Here is a 13,059-nt window from a genome sequence, read left to right as displayed (position 1 = left end):
TTTGTGAACAGGTATGTGAAGGAGTATCTGTTGTTTCTTGGGAAGATGAGGGCAAGCACCAACAAGCCCATTTCCCCATTCACACCACAGAGCAGCAAACATACAAAATGGGGTGAGGACTTGTCTTCTGGGATGAGTCTTAAAGGCAGTTCTCTGCAATTCGTAGACCAACCATGGGTGCCCATTATTTTTAAGGGGGTAGAAGTAAGATCATCATATCAGTGCATCTAAAATAAAAGCCAGCCATAAGTTATTTACTTTATATTAAAGATATTACTGAAAAATGTGTCTTGTGTTTAGTGTTGAGTGGGACTGAGCTAGAATGTAGAATGTGTCATGACATACTTTTAGTCTTGGGAGAAAAGAGAACAATACTCATTAATCAGAGATCAATCAATAAGTAATAATGAGTAGAATATTTGCTAATGACAAAAATCAGGATTGTGTGATCAAAGAGATTGTGATCTAAGACAAAGACTTATTAATACATTAAAGAAAATATACAGTTTGTGATATCCAGGAAGATTGAGTGAATCATGGAGATGCAAAGCTACAGATCTTTTGTTTTATTTAGAATTTTGAAGGTGGGTGGGGAAGGTAATCATTTCTCACATCTTCCTGTGTCCTTACTTCCAGACCATTTTTCAGTGGGGTGTAGTGACAGTGGATTCCTTTGGTGAAAGTCTTCATCAGGTTGAAGATACATGAATAAGGGAAGCAAGTTCCCATGCTCTTTGAGATCTTTTTGCTTCCCAGAAACGTTTAACAGCACTGGACACTGCTCTGTGTTATTTTATGGTAGGCTGTGCAGGGACAGTTGGGAAAGAGACCTAGGTGAATGGCAGGGTAGTGAACCTGTATGAACTGTATTAATTGAATGATGAAATGAATTAGTGTGGAGTCCCAAGGACACTCCTATGCTAATTTCTTCACCCTATACTTATTGAAAACTGTTCTAAGAGAACTTACTTCTGTCCTATTAAAGTTTACTGTTTATTACATGAGAAAGCTAATAAAGCAAAACTAAAATAGTGCAGTAAGCATTCTGATTCAAGAATGCAAAAGGCCTCATGAGTTCTTAGGAACATTTCTAGTATGAATATTTGTCAGTAAAGCTTGTTGAGGATGGTAGGTGAGTGGGAGTTAGCCAGTAAAAAAGAGACAATTAATTTAGCTGAATATCAAGAACAAACACAAATGCAGGATTTCAGACAGAAGTATTCCCAAAATGTGAAGGTTAAATTGGGGGTGACATAGTCGATGGACCAAAGTTATCTCACTTTTGACGTGGGAGAGGATTCTGTGAGCTCTTCCAATTAATACTCTTACTTGAGGTGGGGTGTTAACATGAAGTTTAAGACCAAGCAAAGAAAATAACTGAAGGCCTTTAGAGTGTCATGTAGGAACTGTATCCTACCATGATGTCAATAATGCCACAGGTCCTGGTTAGGTCTAGAAGAGTTTTATGCAAATTCTTCAGGTATGAGTTAAGTATTGGAGATGTAAAAAAGTGGATGCTATTCACCCAGCCAGTTAATGTGTTTCCAAGTAACATAATTTGCTGTCCTTGGTGGATAGCTAACAGGTGGGCGTATTTTGATAACTCTTAAATTATTTCTAAAATTGTGAGACAAAGCAGAATCCAAGAAAAAAATAAACAAATGAGCAAATAAACAAATTTAAAAAAACTTTTTAGGAAGTTCGTGGAGATGAAAGAGCTTTCCAAATTTTCAACACCTTTGTTTGTTATTTCTATCATCCTTCTAAAAATAGGCAAGATCTACCAGTTCCATCTTTTTATATGTCAGAAGTTCAATCTCTATTGTTACCTTAATTCAGATTGCCATTATCTACTTCTCTACAACATTCTATAATTTACTGCTTATAAATTGTGTGATGGATACAAATTAAGAGTTAAATATATCATTTGAGTGAATGAAGCATTTAGGCTTTTACAAAATAGTTACAATAAAATTTTAAAAATAAGTAGAGAATGCTCACTTTAGCAACACATATACTAAAATTGGAACAATACAGAGAACATTATCATGGTCTCTATGCAAAGATGACATACAAATTTGTGAAACATTCCATGTTGTTAAGTATTTAAAATTCAGCATACTACAAGTGATGTGGCTACAGCAATATTTATAACAGCTCAATTCACAATAGCTAAGCTATGGAAACAAAGTAGGGGCCCTTCAAGAGATGAATCGATAAGAAAACATGGTGCATATACCATTAAAGGAGAAGAAATTATGACATTTGTTGGTAAATGGATGGAACTGGAGACGATCATAGTAAGTGAAATAAGCCAATCCCCCAAAAACCAATGTTCTCCCTGATATTCAGATGCTAACTCATAATAAGCAGCGGGAAGAATATAAATTCACTTGATTAGACAAAGGAAAATGATAGAAGGGAGGGGAAAGGAACTAAGAAAGAGTAGAATGAATCAGACATAATTTTCCTATGTGCATATATGAATACCTAACCAGTGTAACTACACATCTTGTACAACTACAAAAATGGAAAGTTATACTCCATGTATGTTTGATATGTCAAAATACATTCTATTGTCATGTAGAACTAAAGAGAAGAAAGGGAAAAAAGAAATAAATAAAAGAAAGGAAGGAAGGAAGGAAGTAAAAAGAAGCATGCATAGAGGGCTTTTAAGCTTTCTGTATGCTTGGAAACCAACTGTATTCTAAATAAACTGTTTGCTTTTTATGAATAAGAAGATAGGGATAGTGATATAACTTACCACTGTTCTTGTATGTGGGAAGCCCTGAGTTCAACACTCAGCCCTGTAAACCCACATACACAAAGATATATGCTTCGATTGTCTTGTTTAAATTTCTGACAACTTCTATTTATTTCATGTAGATTAGTGTATTTGTTTCTGGTTATTTAATAATCATAACTGTTATTTATTATTTTTTCCTTTCAATTTCTGTATTGTCCTTTTTCCTCTCCTTAGATAGCATGGGGTGCATGTGTGGTAGGGTGTGGGAAAGGGAACTTCCACACAATTTTGTGGTACTAAGTGGGCACCCTGGATCCTGTGTTATGGGCTCTTGACAAAGCTTCTCTGTATATTGGCCTCTCCTGTAATTAAAGCTTTTGTTAATGAAGTGGAGCTTTCTTTGAGTAACACACAGGTGAAATCCACTGCTGACTTCATCCTGCCATTTCTTCCCATCCGGAAGTTATAGATTTTCCATTTTCTTTTTCTCTCTAGTTGCAATAGACCTTAGACCACATTTTCATTTCTCTTGGAATAGTAAGAATATACTTTCAAGTTCACTGTATTTAAAACTTATGATCCTTCTGCTCGGCTTTCCAAGTTGCTAAGATTACAGGTATGCACCACCCTGCCCAGCTAGTCTGCCTTTCCTTCCTTCCTTCTTCCCTTCCTTCTTCCCTTCTTCCCTTCCTTCCTTCCTTCCTTCCTTCCTTCCTTCCTTCCTTCCTTCCTTCCTTCCCTCCTTCCTTCCTTCTTTCTTTTTTTTTCTTCTTTTTATTTTCCTCCTCCTCCTCCTCCTTTTTTTTTTACTTTTTCTTTGACACCAGCATTGAAGCCAGGGACACTTGAATGGAAAGTATAACTTTCCTTTCTTGTAGTTGTACAAGATATGTGTTACACTGGTCATGTATTCATATATGCACATAGGAAAGTTATGTCTGATTTATTCTACTCTTATTCATTCTACTCTTTCTTAATGGCAGGTAAGCCAAAAGGAGTATACCGGGAGATATATTTTAAATACTATTTTCATTTTCTCTTTATATTTTCTGGCTCTTTTTTCAACCCCTCCCCAACTTGTAATTGCTAAAGGAAAATGCATTTGAATTAGGAGCCCGATGCAGAGGTCTTGGTGCCATCTAATGATCCATAGGGTAGAGCAGTCAGTGAAGGGATAGCAATGAGTGGATGTAACACAGAGATACTTACAGGGTGAATACTTGTGATAGGATAATTGTTTAGAAGATGGGGAGGGAGTTTGTGAAGAAGATATAATTAAGATAGAGTCAGAGTTTCTAGACAAAAACATTGTGATGTGCTGTCATTTGTTGAGTTATATAACAATGTAGTAGAATCAGGGTTGGTGCAAGAGACAGAGAAGTGGGGTAATTTGGAATATTCTGAGTGGGGTGTACCTGTGGGACTTTTAAGTGATGATGGAAGGCATAGGGTAACTAATTGTGTGACTGAGGAGAGAGCACTGTGTTTAAGACCATAGACTTCAAAATATTCGACATAGGGGTCTCAGTGAGAATCACAGGATTTGTGAAGATCTCCCAGGTGAAGTTTCTCACCAAGAAAGCAGTTAGATGTGCACAGAACACTGAAAAATTTCAACACTCAGGGGACACAGAGAGAGAGAGAAAAAAAAAGAGTGGCAGCAAGTTTAGAGAAAAAGAGTTTCTATCATGTTACAAAAGAGTTTTGGGAAAAGACTCAATTGTTTTAAGAAAGTTACTTGAGAATGAGTCATTAAGTGGACTAGACTGGGAAGAATGCTGCTGGGCAACTTATCCTGAAGTCCAGGCTCCCCATCTTCTGTTTTTCTTCTTGGAGGGTTGGGAGAAGGATTTGATCATCTTTTCATGAGGCAAATCTAACATACTAAGTCATCAGACTATACTCTTTTATTTTTGTCTTTTCTTTCTTCGTTCCTTTTGGTACCAAGGATTAAATGTTTATGTTTTATTTTGAGACGGGTTGTCTTGTTAAGTTGCTGATGCTGGCTTCGAACTTGTGATCCTCCTGCTCAGCTTTCCAAGTTGCAAAGATTACAGGTATGAGCCACCCTGCCCAGCTAGTATGCCTTCCCTTTCTTTCTTTCTTTCTTTCTTTCTTTCTTTCTTTCTTTCTTTCTTTCTTTCTTCCTTTCCCTCCCTCCCTCCCTTTCTTCCTCCTCCTCCTCCTCCTCCTCCTCCTTCTTCTTCCTTCATAACACAAGTATTGAAACCAGGGGCACTGAACCACAGAGCCACATCCCTAACCTTTTTAAAAATTATTATTTTGATATTTTGATATAGGGTGTCATAAGTTGCTTAGAGCCTCACTAAGTTGCATTTGAACTCGAAATCCACATGCCTCCTGATTTGCTAGGATTACTAAGCCTGGATAAACATAGTCTGCCTTTTCTTGAACATTATTCTGGACTAGGAATGTCTGAAGGGCAGAGAAAGTCACTGAAAAGTTAAATTTTAGGGAAGAGTGTTTTTTTTTTCCTCTTTATTTTGGTGAACTTTTCTTTAACAGTAAAGAGAACCAGGGAAGATGGTTTAGTGTGAGGGAGAAGCAAGAAAGAAAAGAGACTCCCTGTTTTACCTAAGGATTTAGACATTGATCCTGCCTTTGTTAAGCACCTTGTGATCCTACATATTAGTTATGGCATTTCTCTAGGGTTCGGAATTCACCTTGAACTTTGCTCCAAATCCTAACTAGCAATTAAGTGGGTATCTGCCTAATATTATTCTATGCACACATTTTCTTAAAGAATTTTCTGAGTTGTTGATACAGAGGCAAGACTATTTAGTTTTGTGACTTATGTCTCTGGGACAATGTTTCAATAACACTTCTATTATGACTTAAAATTGTGTCTGAAATGTGGCAGACATTTACTAGCAAAGAGAAGAAGATAACTAATCATTTCCGAGAAATGAAAGTGAATGGATACTATTTCTATTGAAGATGATAACCAAATATCATAAAATTTTTATTTTCAGTTTCTGAGATTCCTCCAACCTACGATCATAATGGTGGCATTCAACATGAGTAGCTTCAATCCAGGCGTGTTCATTCTGCTTGGACTCCCAGGGCTGGAGCCCTTCCACCACTGCATCGGGATTCCCTTCTTTATTATCTACCTTGTGGCCCTGGCAGGAAACAGTGTCCTCCTCTGCCTTATTTTCACAGAGCGCAGCCTCCATGAGCCCATGTTCTTTTTCCTCTCCATGCTGGTTGCTACAGATCTCATCCTGTCTAATACGTGTGTACCTAAAACATTGAGCATCTTCTGGCTGGGTCCTCAGGAGATCACCTTCCATGGATGTTTTACTCAGATGTTTTTCCTCCACTTCAGCTTTGCCATGGATTCTGCTATCCTACTGGCCATGGCATTTGATCGCTATGTTGCTATTTGCTTCCCCCTGAGATACTCTGCGATTCTCACCCATCAGCTTATTACTAAGATTGTGATGGGTATTATCAGCAGGAGCTTTTGTATCATCTTCCCATGCATCTTCCTATTAAAGCGACTACCTTTCTGCCGAACACTCGTCATTCCCCACACATACTGTGAGCACATAGGTGTTGCCCGGCTCGCTTGTGCGGACATCTCCATCAATATATGGTATGGATTTGCTGTGCCTGTGATGACTGTCATGTCAGATCTGATCCTCATTGGTATCTCCTACACTCTCATACTTCATGCTGTCTTTAACCTTCCTTCCTGGAATGCCCGCCAAAAAGCCCTCAGTACGTGTGCTTCCCACATTGGTGTCATTCTTACATTCTACGCCCCAGCCATATTCTCCGTCCTTGCCCACCGTTTTGGTCACAATATTCCTCACTCCTTCCACATACTTTTTGCCAACCTCTATGTGACTTTCCCTCCTGCTATCAATCCAATCATCTATGGGGTGAAGACCAAGCAGATTCGGGATAGAATCAACCTCCTCCTGTTCCCTAAAGGGAATCAATGACATGAGATTGAGGGCATGGGAAAAACAAAAAGTAATACTAGTGATGTGAGGGGTTTTTCCACTTTTTTAAAAAAGCTGATATTTCCATAATGTTGACTTCAATTTATATAAAATCCTAGAAATCCACTATGGGTAAGAGAAAGCAGTAAGAAAAGATTTGTATGTGAAGAGAAGCTAAAAATTGAAGAAGATGTTTTCATGCACAGATAGATTAGAGGGAGATCTTTGTCTCATATTCAGATAAAATATGCAAGACGTATAGGATAGCATATTGATTATATATAAAATAGAAGATTTTTATAAACAATTTATAAACAAGTTGAAAGCAATGAAAAGCCTCATAATTTGGGTTATCTTTGTAGAGCACATTGAAGCTGAAAGTTGGTAAACATAACATGGGATCATTACACTTTCTAAAGCATCCTCTGGGAAAATTAATCCACTAAAGCAATTATTTCCAAACACATAGTGGATACCTGAATCACCTGAACATCTAGGTGAAAATGCCAACTCCAGGCTCTACACTCAGGCCGTGGACCTTTGCATTCTTTAATAATCCTCCAGGTGATTCTGATACCAAGGTCCTGGCTCCTTTCATGTCAGAAAAGTCATGGTCTTTAAAAAACCAATAAACTTGATTCTTGTAATAATTTGGGGGAGCTTAAAGGAAAGACAGCACTCCTGTATATTCCCCATAATTGCTTGTTGTCTAACATTATTCATGCATCCTAAAATTTCATATAATCTCATAAAATCATAATACTTCATAAAATCTTATATCATTAAAATATTTTCTGTATTTGTTGCATTATCTTTTTAGCTTGGGTCATTCTTTCTTGAAGATTTTTTTTCTTTGGCAAAATGTTTTGTTTTGTTTTTCTCTCACAAAACTTGTCAATATTCCTGGTGAATGTAGTGTGTATAATAGATAAGCCTATAGTACCTTGATAGGGCATATTGTGTTTTCCATAATGACCACAATGATATTTTCTAGCTTCTGTGCTTTTCTGCAAGGTGTACATCTTGCCGTCCCACATCAATGGACTCTGATCTTTCTTCTTGAATCTGGACTGAACTTAGTATATCTTTGACAAATGATATTCACAAAAGTGATATTTGGGGGCTTTGTGTGTTAGTTTAATAAAAGCCTTCACATAATCCACCATGGTTTATTCAAAGGCTTGATATTAGTAGACTCCTTCTTAGCCCTAGTTACTAGGCTGTGCGAATCCCAGGACACATGGAGGAGCCATTTATAAATATTCTAATAAATGTCCCCGATTGAAATCCCAGACAGCAGACAACTACAACTACCAGCCATATCATTAAGCCATCTTGCACATCCAGTCTAATTGAGCCTTCAAATTGCTTGTAACTAAAATATGGAATCTAGAAAATATGCCTAATGCACTGTTGTATTTGGCTAAGGAGATTTGGAAGTAGAGTTTTGAAAGTGCTAACACTGATTTTATGCCACATATGATAAGGTATAGATAAAAGGATATGAGATAATAATCAAATTGTTCAGTGTTGAAGCAGAATTTAGGGTAGATACTAAAGAGTCAAGCCTAGCTAGGTTCTAATAAATGTGGCTTTTCCCACCCACAGCATCTTCACAGGAGGAAAAATTCTCCAAGTAAAAAATGCTTTAGGGAGTTGTATCATCTATAGATCAAGTTTGTAAGAATATTATTTACTAGGAATACAGAAATATTTAAGGATGTGCCTTGTAAATATTTTCTACTAGACAAAGAACTTCTATGAATCTTAGCATTATTCTCCTCTGACATGATAACTCTCAGCCACAATTATACAGTGGACAATCAGGGAGATATTTGTGGGTGTGGCTTTTGTCTAATGGATTAAAACTATAAAATATTCATAGATTTTTAAAAAGAGAAATCCATAGATGAAACCACCATCAGCTTCTACTTAAAGGGCATAGTCCTTTGAAAAGAAGTTTTTGAATCTTCAACTTCTTCAGGCAGGCAACATGCTGAGAAAGTTACTCAGGTCATTTCTCATTGAAAAAAAAAAAGACATAGTTTACTGAGGCAATTTTCCATAATCCTTCCCAGGAAGGGGGCTAGGATCCTTATTGGTAGGTAAGAGACAGACATGAGAGAGAAGTGGGTACAGTGAGGTTAAGGAGATAATGCCACAAACTTGACCTACTGTGCTGACCTCCACATGCCTTCTTTTAGATAAGCAATTTACTGCAACCCTGCCTGACTGAGGTCGATTGGATATGTCACATTATTTAGTAAACAACATGTCATCTGCAGGAGAGATGCAGGCCCTAAAGAATCCTCCCTGCTGTTAAGAAGAACACAAGCTACCCTGAAGTGGAAGATTTCATGATCTTTACACTGACCAACCACATTGCAGAACTCAGGGAGATAAGATGATAAGAGGCAACACTCTTAACCATAAAATTTGTAAGAACATGTTCCCAATTAGAACCCCTCAACATGCACCCAAATGACTCAGAGTTGCCTGGATCTTTCACATGTCATTATAATAGTAAAATCTCCCCTCCATGGGGTAAGACCATGTGCAGTGAGGACGTGGAAGTCTAATGCAATCCTGTTATCAAAGGTCAACTGGTGGACACAGGCAGGACTTTTCTGGAAACTTCTCTGAGATGCCCAACAAAATTGGGGAGCAGGAAATATACACTGTCCCTCTCCTTTCCCAGGGGAACCACTTTTTCCCTTGAGAATGTCGCCTTTTTCCTTTACCTATCCCTTCTAATCAACTCACTCTGGATACTATGTGTGATGTGTCTGAAATTCTTCTGGCACAGTAGCAAGTACCAGTGACAGATGACATCCTTGGTTGCTTGTCTGTGTAGTTGGCCTTGCTCTGTAACATTTATTCATAGAATATTGTTACATTTTGGACTGAATTTTAAAATTGTAATGACAAGTGACTTAATATACCTCGCCTGTACTTCGACCTACAAGTATCTATTGCAGGCATCCTGTCTCAGCATCACTATCCTATATGGCTATATAAAGGTCAGAATACTCAGTTATTTACCTTACAGAACTTCAGTTTGAGAAGAACTGTATTCAAAGAACTGTGTACAGGGAACTGAAAACAAGAACTTAGTTTTTAAATTTCTTGATTGACATATATCAATTGTACAAATTTACAAGGTACAAGATGATATTTTGATTCATGTGTATACTGGGCAATGATCAAATCTGGGTAATTAATTTATTCATCAAGGTAAACTTTTTTCACTTCTTTATGATGAGAATATTCAAATTTTTTTCTTCTAGATATTCTAAAATAAGACATTGTTGTTACTAAATTCACCCTGCTGTGCCTTAGAAATACCAGAATTTATATCTTGTATTTGTCTGGAACATTGTAACCAGAGACTTGTGTTTGCCCACTCCTTCTTTCCCTTCCTCATCCAGTTTTAAGTAATAACTGCTCATTTCTCAAATCATATGAAATGTGTGCTTAAATTAATCTCATAATGGGAATGAGAGTTCACATCTTACGGAAGAGATATATCCATGGATATTGGACATAGGAGGAGATATGTATTATTTTGCTAGAGGATGCACTTTCACAGGATACATCTTCCAAGCATGTCCAAAACAGTATCTTGCATCCCATATACTTTCCTGTAATAGTATCTGCCTTCTCAGGCAGTGCAGTCTAATTCCCATCCCTTCTTCTGGGTTGACTTAACTGATTTCCTTGAAGATGGATATGATATACTGAGATATTTGAGGCAGTGTTGTAAGAAAACTTATAACCTCTTCATTGGAGTCTTTAAATATGTACAGGACACTTTCAAGAACACAACCACTGTGTGGTGAGAGAATTCCAAATCATAGGGAGAGGCCATGTGGTGGACAGTCCTGGCTGAGGTTCCAATTGACAACCAGCATCAATTCTGGTCAAATTTAGAGATGATTAGGATTCTATCAAAAATCTGATTAGCCAGTTGAGAAAGAGAAACCAAGTGAGAAGTACCCAATTGATGCTAGAAAATTCACAAAATCAAAGAGATGATGACAAATTCTTTTAAAATCACTACATTTGGAGGTAATTGTATGAATAAGAGATAACTGGGAAAATTGGATTCTTAGGACTGTGATCTTTCTCCAAAAATCTTGACATATCTACCTCAGCTATTTAAACATCTGGAAAAATCTCACAGTTTGTATTGATTCAAATACAGGCAAATCATTATTAATATAAATTGAGCATATTTAGTCCTGAGCACATCACCTACTATTGTCCGCTTACTTTTTCTTGAATCACAATCCAGTCTTTGAACTTCAAGGCATTAATAATACATCGAACTTACTGGCTTTTACAGTTATACATTTATGCTTTATTCTCATTTCCTAATTCTCGTTCTTGCCAGCATTAATGCTATGATCCATTCCTAAATTTAATTTATAATACAAACATTCTCTCTCTCTCTCTCTCTCCCTGTCTCCTTTCTTACCTGTCTCTCTAACACACACTTGTAAGCACTTTCTTGTAGCAATGCAGCCTCCACACCTAAACATATGTTTACACCTACTATGTGTTGTGCCACAGAAATGGGTTCAGCAATTTCCTTCATATTCTTGAATTATTGATTTTCACTCAGTTGCATCTGTCCCCATCAAGATAAATACCTGATAACATGTCTTCCACCTTAATATGTTTCTTGACTCCAGATTCTTTCTAGCTATTGCCTTCAATTTTATATTTTCCTTTGCAGTACAGCTCCTTGAAAGAGTTGTTTATAGCCACTGCTTTCAATGCATCTCTTGAACTTTCTCCTTAACACACTCCTACAAAAATTTTGTATCAATTACCACTGCATTATTCTGTTTTAATTTGTTGCTAAATAAATTGTTGCTACAAGGCGTCCTATTCCTCTTATTTTTTGAACTATTAGCAGTGTTTTATATACTTTTTATATTATTATATGCACATTTTTCCTTTTAAAATTATGTTCTTCCCTTAGCTCCAGTGAGTTTTTCCCCTCCACTTCTTTATATCTACCTTTTATTTGTCTTCTTCACTGTTCCTTTGTTTTGAGTCAACTAAACATTAGGGTATGATCTTCGGTGCTCTTTATGTTCATTCTCTATCTCTTCATCTCATTTGGCCTCAAGGCTTTAAATTACTGCCATGCTTCTGCTGATGATGATCTGAGAGCCTATATTCCCACATGGACATTTTCTCTGAGCTCCTGCTTGTACTTCAACAATTGCCTCCATGTCATTTCCTTTGCAGATTATGGGGAAAGTCAGCACCTTCACACTGAGCCATAAGTAGCAGGAACTCTGATTAAGTATTAATCACCTGGTGTAATTTGATCAAGAAGAGAATACAAGAAATTACCCTAGTAAACATACAAACACGTGAAATGAAAAAAAAAGAATCAAGTTCAAGTTCCCCATAGAGAAATGCACATTAGACAAGTGATCATGGTCTTGAAAGTAGCTAGTATGTGATATTAGATTTGGCAACAAAAATAAAATGCAAATTCTGACATGAGCTGCATTACTTCAATTCTGTCTTTATTCCTTTTTCCTGAGTTGCTTTTCCCCAAATTCTGGCACAGTTGGTTAGATTTTTTTTTTTTAATCTCAAGGTTGGGAACTATTAGTGCTTTAGTATAGGTTGATGGTGACTCCTTCTCCTGTAAATCAATATGCCTAGCATTTAAAAGTGGTCCTGACATGAGTCTCAGTGTGTCTTGCTAGGGATCTTATCCAAAAAGTCATCCCTATGTTTAGCAGCTGGGACCATTGGTGCTCTGAGCCAACTTCAGCCACTGTGGACCCCACACAGAAGCAGACCTCAGGTGCAAGAAATGTGCTAGCTGTGGTGGATGAAGCTTTCTCTAATGGTGGTGAGAATCCAGAGCCTTCTCATGGAGGCTGGCATGAGGGGGAAATCGATGGGGTGGATAGAAAATAAGTTGAGGACAATTCTGTAAGGCCAGGAAGAGAAGTAGGGGAAGATAAAGTCATCTATCATCTATCATGAGTGACATTGATGTTTTTAGCTACTCTGGAGATTGTCTTATACTTTCCCCCAACTCCATTGTAGAAAGGAGAGTTCCTTCAACCACTCAGGTTTCGGTAGCCTTAGTGCATATCAGTTAATCATTGGTAAAATCTCCTTATAGCATATATCAGTACAGCGTTTTATGCATAGATTGAGGATTACTTGGTTATTACACTTAGTAGACTGTAAGCTTGATGTATCATCAAACATGAATATTTTTATTCTTCAATATATATTAAATCCCTAGAAGAATAACCAGCACATAAGAGAGTAAATTCTCTTGACAAAAATATGAAATCAAAG

At 37.2% G+C, this 13,059-nt stretch overlaps 1 protein-coding gene and 1 non-coding gene across 2 annotated transcripts; both read left to right on the top strand.

Annotated features, from left to right (window-relative positions):
* Positions 1–1,993: 1,993 nt before the first annotated feature.
* Positions 1,994–2,100, top strand: LOC113178692 (U6 spliceosomal RNA). The gene has a single exon (XR_003300247.2). It is a non-coding gene; the product is annotated as a U6 spliceosomal RNA (small nuclear RNA).
* A 3,669-nt stretch (positions 2,101–5,769) lies between these two features.
* On the top strand, positions 5,770–6,717 carry LOC144254486 (olfactory receptor 52H1-like). Its single transcript, XM_077797720.1, has one exon. It carries the CDS (start codon positions 5,770–5,772, stop codon positions 6,715–6,717), a length of 948 nt encoding a protein of 315 aa, XP_077653846.1.
* Positions 6,718–13,059: the final 6,342 nt, after the last annotated feature.

The sequence above is a fragment of the Urocitellus parryii genome, chromosome 4 (genome assembly GCF_045843805.1).
Source record: "Urocitellus parryii isolate mUroPar1 chromosome 4, mUroPar1.hap1, whole genome shotgun sequence".
NCBI classification, from domain to species: Eukaryota; Metazoa; Chordata; class Mammalia; order Rodentia; family Sciuridae; genus Urocitellus; species Urocitellus parryii.
This window is presented reverse-complemented; position numbering and strand designations above follow the sequence as displayed.

Excerpts from the sequence above, each read along its gene's own strand:
- LOC144254486 (XM_077797720.1), top strand. The coding sequence starts at position 5,770 with ATGGTGGCATTCAACATGAGTAGCTTCAATCCAGGCGTGTTCATTCTG.